Source organism: Sebastes fasciatus, chromosome 14 (genome assembly GCF_043250625.1).
Source record: "Sebastes fasciatus isolate fSebFas1 chromosome 14, fSebFas1.pri, whole genome shotgun sequence".
NCBI classification, from domain to species: domain Eukaryota; kingdom Metazoa; phylum Chordata; class Actinopteri; order Perciformes; family Sebastidae; genus Sebastes; species Sebastes fasciatus.
The window spans coordinates 14,391,185-14,402,581 of NC_133808.1; the positions used below are offsets into that span (position 1 = coordinate 14,391,185).

General features: G+C 39.8%; 1 protein-coding gene across 3 annotated transcripts; it reads right to left on the minus strand.

Annotated features, from left to right (window-relative positions):
• Positions 1-454: 454 nt before the first annotated feature.
• chaf1b (chromatin assembly factor 1, subunit B) lies at positions 455-10,033 on the minus strand. 3 transcript variants are annotated; one of them, XM_074659084.1, is made up of 14 exons: positions 9,930-10,033; positions 9,480-9,628; positions 8,562-8,694; positions 8,325-8,445; positions 7,423-7,526; positions 7,194-7,290; positions 6,977-7,061; positions 6,222-6,315; positions 6,017-6,086; positions 5,832-5,923; positions 5,570-5,729; positions 4,779-5,387; positions 2,530-2,618; positions 455-1,092 (listed from the first exon to the last, which is right to left on the minus strand). In XM_074659084.1, the coding sequence occupies exons 2-14, from the start codon at positions 9,603-9,605 to the stop codon at positions 992-994; spliced, it is 1,881 nt and encodes a 626-aa protein (XP_074515185.1). In that variant the 5' UTR covers positions 9,606-9,628; positions 9,930-10,033; the 3' UTR covers positions 455-991. The 3 variants fall into 3 exon arrangements, with proteins under 3 accessions (XP_074515185.1, XP_074515183.1, XP_074515184.1); XM_074659082.1 differs by having other exon boundaries at positions 9,820-9,935; XM_074659083.1 differs by lacking the exon at positions 9,930-10,033 and adding an exon at positions 9,714-9,854.
• Between the last annotated feature and the right edge of the window lie 1,364 nt (positions 10,034-11,397).

Below are 11,397 nucleotides of genomic sequence, written 5' to 3' on the forward strand. Positions count from 1 at the left end.
TGGGACAATAAAGAAAAAATATTCATTCTTTCTCCACCAGTTTTTACCTGGTGATATTTACACCTTCGTGTAGTGGATCAAAATCTCTAGAAAATATAATAAATAAGTGACCACAACCCAGAAATTAAATAAGAAAAATCCAATTAACAAAAAAATTTACATCTTGTTGGTTTATAGTAAAAATCTTTTGACCTCAGACTACAAAAAAAGGGAAGAAAAATCCTGGCTACAGTCCTGAATACATTAAGACAAACAGCCATGCACATCATGGATGTACATCTACTCAGCAAACTTTGCAGTATTAATTCTACATTATCCTCACTAGCACTGTAAAGACAGACCATTAATGATGGTTGTCACAATAAAAAATATGGCTTTACATAACCGGCAGCTGCTTTTAGTTAAAACAGCATGAATCATCCCACAGCCATTTACAGCAAACCACTTAAACATGCACTGTATATGAAACATCCTTTATTAGACAATGAGAAAAAGACTTCTCACTCAAGCTGCTGGCCTGCAGTCTACAGAAAATGAAGTCTCAAAGCTTTCACAAGTCACTAAACCTTGAGGTGCTTTTTCTTCTTCAGGTTTTGAGCCGTTTGTTTCACAATCACATGTTCTTGAAAAAAAGAGAACTTTCCTTTTGTACAACATCACTTGAGCATCTACATGTCAAACAAATATAAGACAATTACCTGTTTACTGTATGATATAAAAACACACACGACTAAAATAAGTATTAATTCAAGGACACTTACTGCAATGCGGTTTGTTTTTAAAACAATGTACACTATGTGATGTTAAAGCTTCATTTAGTTAAATCAAGTACAGACGATATCAACCAACACACACGATGCTATCGCACGCTATGGCGTTGTTGCATCCATGGGGAGCCTCAGTGGTTTTATACTGAAGCTTCTTTAACTGTCACTCTCTGCTGTATGTACTCTTTTCTGATATCGCAGCACCACACTCTTCCTATTAGACACTAAGTCTGGGTGGCACTGGTCTTTACTGGGGGCTCACTGGTCTTGGGCCGCTTGGACTCTGGAGGCTGGCACACTGGATCAGAGGGAGGAGAAGGACGTTCTGGAGAAATACGAGAAGAAGAAGAAAGTCAGCGAGAGAAGGGTTACGCAAGATAGCCTGATTCTACCCGTCTTCTATTCAGTCAACATTTCTGTAGCGGAACAGGTCAATATGCACGGAGAAATACACGCCAGACTAGTTAACATACTAGTAATGAAAAGAATTCCACTTTACTACAATTGAGCTTTATTTTGATAATTTTGTCTAGAGCTGCAACGATTAATCGATTAGTTATCAACTATTAAATTACTTGCTAACTGTTTTGATAGTCGATTAATTGGTTTGAGTAATTTTCTAATAAAAATAAAGTCTAAATTCTCTGATTCGTTTCTTAAATGTGAATTTGTTCTCGTTTTTTTACTCCTCTATGACGGTAAACTGAATATCTTTGAGTTTTGAAAAAAAAAAGAAGACATTTGAGGACGTCATCTTGGCCTTTGGGAAACACTGATCAAAATTTGTTCACCATTTTCTGAGAGTTTTTAGGCCAAACAACTTATCGATTAATCAAGAACACAATGATAATAAATCAGTTTTTGGCCATTTTTCCTTTCACTAATAATCACATTGTATTCACCAAGTTAATTGTCAGATCTGTGAACAAGGCTGTATTGCTAAAAAGAAGTCAGACTGGGCAAGACACATGAGCAGTCAGGTGGTGATACAGGCTTTAAACAAACCCCCAGGTTAGCCAAATGTATTCCAAAGAGAAGACAAAAGGCAACTGGTCCTTTTATCCAAACACTCACTATTAATTGATTTGAGTTGTTTGGTCTATAAAATGTCAGAAAATGGTTAAAAATGTCTCAGTGTTTCCCAAAGCCCAAGATGATGTCCTCAAATGTCTTGTTTTGTCCACAACTCATAGATATTCAGTTGTCTGACCTGATTGAATGGATGGGGACAATGGCATTAGTATGTAAATTGCTGCTGTAACACCTCAATTGTGAGAAGGAGAGCACTGTATCGGATTACTGCCCTGTATCGTCAGATACCTGTGGAGAGGTATCTCACTCAGTATCGGGGGAGAAAAAGGTTGGATTGGCGCATCCCTAATTAACACGAGGCAAATAAAGTCTTCAACTATGTCCTACTCTCGGAGGAAAACTTCCGTTGATATCTTGTTAAATTTACCAAAGCAAAGCTAAACATCTACTCCTAAAAAGATCATTTATGATTTCTTATGACTCATAAACAGACAACTCATTTGGTGAACATGATTTAACATAATTCGGTAATGTACTCATTTTAGTTCCATGTAAAGTGAATAAAAGTGATGTTTCCCAGATAAAGCTTGTCAGCGTTTGCGTGAAACATGGCGCCGAATTCAAACGTATTTCCATCATTATCATGCACGATTTTCAATCCTAAAACTTTCTGTTGTGATATTTGCAACATGAAGGACAACAGCCCTCACTAGTAGTTGCCCTCACTAACCATGTTTGGCCTTCTCAGTGGAGGAGGGGGTGCGGAAGAGTGAACTAACAGCTGGAGATCGGGATGCAATGGGAGTCAGAGATACTCTCCTGTAAACAAACAAAGAAAAAGCATGAAAGGTATAAAGAGGCTTCAAGCGTGAGAAAACACAGATATGACAATAAACTGCTACTCTTCTACGGTGAACAAAGTTAATCACAGTTCCTCTTCATTTAGCATCTCTTTTGTTCTTCTGATTCAGTCGTTGCCAACTAGTAAAACTAGTCAAGGCAAACGCTCCATGTTACAGATACAAGGCAAAAACAAAAGCGTGTGCAGAGCTGCTATTGTCTACAAGCAGTCTGTCAGAGTGATTATTATTTTATAGTCAGTGGGGGGTCCAACGGATCCCTCGTACCAGACAGGGCTTTGTTCTCACTGCCAGTACAGACACATGTAAACAGACAAAAACATCACAAGCCCATTACAGCCATTTATGCATTTTAAAAAGTATATTTAAAAAGGCATTTTACACATTTTAAAGAACACAGCGCTCATCGGTAAACTGCATCTTTAGAGATAATCAGCTTAGTTACTTTAATCATAAGGGGGGGAGGGAGGTAGACGCAGAACTCTCTGTGTAGTTACTTCCTCATAACACATTTGAATAGTTCAAGCATTTCCATAAATTACCATATGCCCTCCTGTATGAGGCTGCACCTGCACTCTTCACACCATCTACTGTACGTCTTAACCGTGTTAAATATCTTTACTGGTACAGGAATTGAATTGAATTAATTCTGCTGCACGATTACTAACTAACACTTTACAGCGTTCCCCCTGTCCCCCGGTGATGGGTTCACTACACCGGCTTCCTGTCAAATTTAGGATTGAATTCAAAATGTTTTTAATTAGTTTTGGCTCCACTATATGTCAGTGAGTGTGCCGCTCAAAGTTTAAGACTCAAGGTGACAGAGTTTTGCTGTCCTAACAGTCTCCCTATGGGGGTTAGATCAGAAAACTCTGTTTAGTGTTTTAAATCTCATCTTAAAATGTATTTATTTGCAAAAGGAAATGTATTGATCTGAGCTGTTATGATGTGCGGACCATTCGAGGAGCACATGAATGCACCATTAACCTGCGTCCCCATCCGTCTCGACTCGAGTCCGATTCGATCGGTCCTCCCTCGTTCATTCAGTGCCGTTGGGTCCGTGTACGCCGCTTCCTATATTTTGAGCGACTGCTCCACCGTAGCAGGCAGCGTGAGCAGTAGCCTACGATAACAGCGAGTTGGAGATTCATGAGCCGGTACATAACGGACACTAAAAAGAGTCGTTTAAAAAGATTTGTTCGTTCATTTTTGCACATCACTACCGAGTGTTTCTTGTTCTTTCACCATTTTTGCTCGTCTTTGATTTAAATATTTATTCAGATGCTTTTTATCGTCTTGTATTGCAACTGTGAAGCATTTTGTAACCCTGTTTTTTTTTTTTAAAGTGCAATATGAGTAAAGTTTTATTTACTTACTAATAATTCTGTAAATAGTATAAATATGATGCTCCAAACTCAGGAAACATCTCAGTTAAATCACACCAATAACATGGGTGGTTCTGGCAGTGTGGACTTATTTACATTACGGGGACTACAGATGTAAATTAGACTTTCTGGCCAACTCTAGCATATTTTCAGAAATGTTATTAATGTGCACTGTCCCTGTCAAAGTAATATAGTAAACTAAACATGTGAGTAACTGAAACAGACAAAACCATTCACATCCCTTGGCTGAATACTGACATTATCAATGAAAACACGTCCACACAAAGAACGTAGGATATGCGCTAGTGCGTAAACGATTAATTGATTGGCAGTAAATTAGTCGCAACTAGTGTGATAACTCATATATTTGTCAGTTATCAAGCAAAAATGTTTCCAGGCTCTCAAATGTGAGGATTTGCAGCTTTTCTCAATGTATATTAAAGATTTGGAACACAACAAGAAGATGCCACCTGGGTGTCTTGGACATTGTGCATTTCTCATTATTTCCTGAAATATTATAGATTAAATGATTAATCAATAATGCAATCAGTAGCCCTACTACACACACACACCTGGCCTCACATGCATTGAAAAGCCTACCTGCCAACAATCACAGCATAGCTGTGCACATACAAAGGTTCACACTTTCAGTGGTATAATAATAATAATAATAAACTAATTCCCTTTTGTTTCACTCTGACAGAATCAAACATAATAACTCCTTTTGCATTTACCTTGGTGTGGGCCCCTTCGGGGTGGTTGTGCCCTTAGGAGTAGTGGACCCTGCATTATTAGCACTGTTGAGGGCTTTAGGGGTGGAGGGAGTGAGGGGGGCGATGCGTGGCTGGGTTGTGGAGGAGTTGGTAGGGGAGAGAGGGGTGAGACGGGGTTGGGGAGTAGAGGGTGTGCTTTTGCTGGCAGATGTTGGGGTCTGAGGTGCTGAAGGAGCTGAAGGAGCTGAAGGAGCTGAAGGAGCTGTGGTTTTAGGGCTAGAGGGCTTCCCCCAGCCCTCCAGGGTGTTGAGGGTGATCCTACGGGGCTGAGGTTTAGACTTGGCACTCGGGGTGCTTTTCTTCTCCTCTGGGGAGGTGACGGAGGGGGCATCTTTGGTAAGGCCGGTTTGGGATGTGGGAGTCGGGGCTGAGCTTGGTGGCTGGGTCAAAGGAGATGAGGTCCTGGCCGGCGTCGACTTCTTTCCCTTTTTCTCAACACCAGCGTTTGGGACAAAGAGCTCCAGGGTGGGGGGCTCCTTCAGCGGAGTGCCCAGCTCCCCAGGAGAGAAGGACAGGAAGGAGCAGTAGCCGTCTGTGGAGGACACAGCCAGGAAGGAACCGTCACGAGACCTAAAGGAGGATACAACACAAAAGCATGTCAGTAGGTGAAAGGCTAAAATATGAATGAAACATACAGAACATTCTTTAATTCATCCTTCTAATATTTATAAGTTAAAGCAAGAGTCTACAACGTTTTTTTCTTCTGCAAACTAATTTGACATTATGAAAAGTAGACGAGAGCCCTAGTTTACCATGTGAGATCGCTGAGTGTGTGGTAGTGGATGTTGGACACCAGGCCAAAAGGAAGCGTCTGCTGCGTGTCATACAAGAAGATGGAGTCCTCAGATGCCACAGCAAACACCATGCGGTATGGCAACTGGAATACGTTGGGAAGAGCCTGAACTGAACCGTCTGTGGAGGAGAAATGATCAAATAAAGTGTCCAGACAATAAAAAAAAAGGGAGGACTTCATTATCATTATTGTCTGTTGACTAATGGGGCGTGTGTTCTTGCCTTCTTCCGTCTTGGTCCTCAGTTCAAAGTAGACGGGGCAGCAGCGCACAGCCAGTGTAGCCTTACTTGGACACGGCAAGTGGGCAATAGGCCTAAAACAGATTTGTACATCAGTCACCAGCATTAATTCAGCCAACACTGACTATGACAAAACTATAAAAGCCACAGCATGTCACAAAAGTTACCTCTTGAGACTCTTCCTGGAAAAGATGTAGGTGGTATTTATGACGTTTTCTCCGATCTCCACACATCCAGCTGAGGTTAAAAATGGGTGACAACAGAACACAGAAATTAGTTTATATAAACTATATTAGCAAGGATATCACAATACTTTATTTCACCAGATAAATGCCAGGTAAAAGCCCCATCTTGAGCATGCTGTGTAGGTACCTGGAGCGAGCAAGAAAGACCCATCTGGTGTGAATGAGAGACGTCGGAAAAATGACCTCATGCTGTCATCGTGGAACATTCTGTACGGCTTGGCCTGCGAAGATGAAGACAAATGCAGCACTGAGAGTGTGTGTTGGATGCCTCACTCACTTGGCAGCAGGGCAGAAGATCGCTGAAGATACCACAGAGTACATTCATCATTTTAAGACCAAATGTAGACGAATCCGGCGACCGCTTTGTGTGTTCCAGCATCTAGCGGCGCCGCCATTACTGCGGCGGCAAGTCGTAGAGACTGTACTGTCTGCTAACAGTATTAACTCGTGACTTTCAGCCGAATGCGTCCGTGGTTGCTCGTGGTAACTTACGTAAATAGATATTAAACACAGATGAGTATGTACAACAAACTCATGCGTGTTGTACGGCGACGCCACGGCAGTAATGACGACTTGTTTACTTCCAGTACTTCCCCGGATTCGTGTATAGGGAAGACAAATATGCAGAAGAGTCATAAAAACGTTTTATTGTGGTGGCCAAAAAAAGAGCACGAGTGACAACAGACAGTTGATTTCATGAAGAATAATCTCAAAAAAGGAACATGCAAAAGGTAAAGATGAGATATTGTGTTCTGTGTACGTGGCTAACTGACAAAAATTCATGACTGAAAAGAAAAAGTTGTTAAATTTAAGACCTTAGTCACATCTAAAACAACGGAGTGAGTCAAAGTGAGTGTCATCAAAAGCAAAATTTCTACTGACCTCTCCCTCTGCAAGTGGCCCAGAGCTCATTTTACTGATACAGAAGGCTTTCTTCTTGGTGTGAGTGCTGTACACACGCATCACTCTGACGGGGAGGAAAAACAAAAACATCTTAAGCATGAAGCTGCTGAAGCTAAGCAACAGCAAATACATTCATTTAATGAAGATTAAACCCATAGTGAGGCCACGAGGGGTCGGAATCTCTGTTTTTTTCTACCTGTCGCAGCTGAGAGTGGCTACATATTGACCCAGAGGATCCCAGGTCACCCCCTGCACGTAGCTCTTATGGTCATTCAAGATACACAGCTTCTGTCCTAAACACAAAACCAACCAACATGATATAAATACAAAGCCAAAATAAGACATATTGGATTTGTATTACTAAAATGCAAATATAACAGATGAAACTGGATGTGAAACACAGATATCTATGAGTCTAAGCAAACCTTTGTTGATGTCCCACATAATAGCAGTGTTGTCGACAGACCCAGACACCATGGAGTTTCCATCCCGTGTCCAGCAGATGTCATACACGTCCTCTATGTGTCCCCTAAAGACAAATTAAATGATAAGAAATGTCTTTGTATAACCACACTATTGCTACACATTTACAATCAGTCAGATAGAAAATTGCACAATGGTAAAACCAAGTAGATCTCCATACTCAGAGTAATTAGTATTCATAACAAAGTAATGATTCTCTTGTAATTCTGAAATGTTGACTGTCTCACTTGTCTGATCTGATCCGACACGAAGCGGGCCCGTCATGAGCTATAGCTTAAACAGTACATCGGACACTTCTTCTGCAACTGTCAGTGTTTCTCTGTATTGTCCCGTACAAATGCACTATTAAATAATAACTGTTTTGGACCGCACATTGTGCCAACTAGGGCTGCAGCTAACAATTATTTTCATTGACGATTACTGTGTTGATTATTTTCTCGATTAGTTGTTTGGTCTATAAAATGTCGAAAAATGTTGATCAGTGTTTCCCAAAGCTCAAGATGACGTCTTCAAAAAGTCTTGTTCTGTCCACAACTCAAAGATATTCAGTTTACCGTCATAGAGGAGTAAAGAAACCAGAAAATATTCACATTTAAGAAGCTGGAATCAGAAAATTTTAACTTTTTCTCTATAAAAAAAAATTACTCAAACCGATTTATTGATTATCAAAATAGTTGGCGAGTCATTTAACAGTTGACAACTAATCGATTAATCATTACAGCTCCAGTGCCAATCCAGTGCTATTGTCAGTCGTCTAAGAGTCTTTAGAATCAAAGGAAATCAGGTAGAAACTGTCATAAAAACATTCCAACTTGATGGGATCAAAACTGCCAGAGTTGTGTACCTTAATGTCTTGACCACAGACCAGCTCTCCTTGTTGAGCTGAGCATCTTCATCCTCTTGGAAAACGGGTGTCTGCTCGGGCTCTTTAGAGTCATTGAGCTTCCACAGCAGAATCGCTGCATCTGTAAAAAAAATAAAAAACGTATGATGAATAAAAGCCATTGTATTTTTAGAATATCTACTCTATTTTGAGATTAACATCTGTGTTAGGAACATCTGTGTACTATGTGTGACATACCATCTCCTCCTGAGGCAAGGAGCTCTCCACTGGGGCTAAAACGCACTACGTTGACAGCCTTGGTATGTCTCGCCAGATTAGACAGAAACTCCACCACTGCCTTCCCGTCTGGGCCCATGTCTACCCGCCACAGCTGCATCAACATCAGGGCAAAAAGTCATTAAACACACAGTCTGTAAACAGCTGTGACCTTATAAACCACAGCTGCAGTGAAATATAACATATTTAAAAAGAAAAACTATTTTCTAAACATATTTAACTTAATGTAATATTTTGTAAACATCTGTAAGACATGGAGGGCTGTCCCAAATACCATTTTTTGAGTTTCGGTGACAAATATTCTAAAGTATTCTAAGCTTTGCTGAAGGCCAACATGTTCTCCTGCTATCCGTCTCCATTTGTTTACGCATCTACCATTTATTTATAAATAGTACATTTGTAATAATAATTTAAAAAAAACATTTCCATTGCTTTTTATCATACCATTGATGTATGTTAAGTGGGACAAAGTTTGGAGAATTAACAGGTTAAGTTATGTAAAAATCTGACTACAGAAATAAGCACTGTTTGGTCACCCATTTAAGGTCCTGGAAAAAGCCCCAAAATAATGTCCTATTAAGTATGTCAATATGAAAATGCAAGATTATTATATTCTGTAAGAAACCACCATTGCTGAAAACAGAAACCATGAACCCCACTTCTTAGGGCCTGCACATTTGCCCTTACAGCTACCAACCATTCATTTAGCTTATATGATCATGGCAGATAGGTAAAGTAACTTTGACTTGTGTCACACTGTTCCTTTCCTAAACAAATGCATGTAAACAGGTTTTCATCACATGGCCATTAAAGTGACTCAAATAAGTGTGTTTGGTTCATGACTGCATCATGTATTCATCCTCTCTCCTCTCCACTCACTCTGACTGTGGTGTCCACTCCAGCTGTGGCCAGCCGATGAAGGCGTCCATCTGAGCTGTGCTGGAAGTCCAGACTGTAGACTGGCTCCTTGTTGTGCCATGCAATCTCACACGTTACCAACTTCATGTTTTTAAATATCCAACACCGACCTCAGGAGGAGAAAAACACATGTAAATATGATACTATGATACAGTTACACATGGGCTAACATTAGCTAGAGCTAGGGTAACATACAGTGATATCACAGACACTGGAAGGGAATGCTACATGTTAACATCGTTAGCAGTCATTTTAGCGGGTTTGTTTTGATGATATGTGGCTAATTTAACAATACAGACACATTTCAAAACCAGCTGTAAGCTAGTGAGCATGTTAACTAACAATACAACGTTACAAATACTGAGTTATGTGGGTTAATTCTTTGAACTGGAGCTATCTATCTAGTCTTACCTTCCTCTTGTTGTCCAGCTGAAGCGATTAGTAATTTCCCGCGCACGATTCGTTCAAAACTTCCGGTGTGTAGGGCTGCGCCGATTGGACGAGAACGCGGAAGGGGGCGGGGACTGTCACCGTGTGGTGTATGACGTCAGAGTGTAAAATACTTTTTTATTTTCTATTTAGATAGATAGATAGATCGATAGATCGATAAATAGATAGATAGATAGATAGATAGATAGATAGATATATAGATAAATAGATAGATAGATAGATAGATAGATAGATAAATAGATAGATAGATAGATAGATAGATAAATAGATAGATAGATAGATAGATAGATAGATAGATGGATAGATGGATAGATAGATAGATAGATAGATAGATAGATAGATATAGATAGATAGATAGATAGATAGATAGATAGATAGATAGTAACTTTATTGATCCCGAGGGAAATTCAAGTTTCTAGCATCACAGTTCCATAGTGCAAAACCATGTTAGTAAAAAGGCAGTAAAAAGGTTAGTAGTGCAAAGTAGAAAAAAATTAACCAGATATAAAAATACAAGCAGATGAAGAAAACTGTTAAAACTGAATATAGTGCAAGGTAACAGCTGTGATACACGACTATCAAAAAGTGCAGAAGAGACTCCAGTAGGGTAACTCCAGTAGCTTATGAATTGAACCTTTATTTAACCAGGTTAGTCCCATTGAGATTAAGAACCTCTTTTCCAAGGGAGACCTGGCCAAGACGGTCAACAGCAAGAACACAAAGGTGCAGACACATTGACACAAATAGAGATATAAAATACACTGTAAAAGCACTAAAATGTGCATTAAAAGAGAACTCTCTAAAGACAAACAGGGGGGACAAAAAGAAGCTTTTCTGGGAGTCAGCTGTACAACAAGGGGGCTAAAAACATTGGCATGCCAATGAGTCTGCTTCTAAAGCCTTCATTTTAGATTTAAACATATTTAATGATACCAGCTCCTGATTTTTAGGTCGTTTTGGAGCAAATTCCAGGCTGAGGGTGCAGAATATGCAAAAGCCCTTTCCCCAATTTTTGCCCAAGCTTTTGGGACAGAGAGCACAAGGAGGTCCTGTGAACGCAGTGAATACTGTCCACAATTTTTTTGCTTATTAAAAACACTTAAGTATTGTGGGAGCAGACCCAGAATCACCTTATATATAAGGATGTACAAATGGGAGAGCCTACTGGTTTCCAGTGCAGGCCATCCCACCCGAGAGTACAACCCACAGTGGTGAGTCAGAACAACAAAAGTTCAACTTTATTCTATCCTTTGGTTAATTATCTATTGTGAAACAGATAAATGTATCTTTATAAATTAGTTTAGTTATGGTTACAAAATAGAAAACTACCTAAACTAAACGTGTGACTTTTCCTATGGGGAATAATCTATTCACAAATCAAGGATATTAAATAACACACAAAGTGGTTTTCACTTGTTAACCTGTAATA

What these genes read in the sequence shown, in the direction of transcription:
- chaf1b (XM_074659082.1), bottom strand. Translation starts at nt 9,850, where the DNA reads ATGCTCACTAGCTTACAGCTGGTTTTGAAAT. An exon ending in GGCCACTTGCAGAGGGAGAG is followed by an intron (nt 6,316 to 6,976) that starts GTCAGTAGAAAT and finishes TCATCTTCGCAG; the next exon opens with GCCAAGCCGTACAGAATGTT. An exon ending in GAGGACCAAGACGGAAGAAG is followed by an intron (nt 5,730 to 5,831) that starts GCAAGAACACAC and finishes TCTCCTCCACAG; the next exon opens with ACGGTTCAGTTCAGGCTCTT.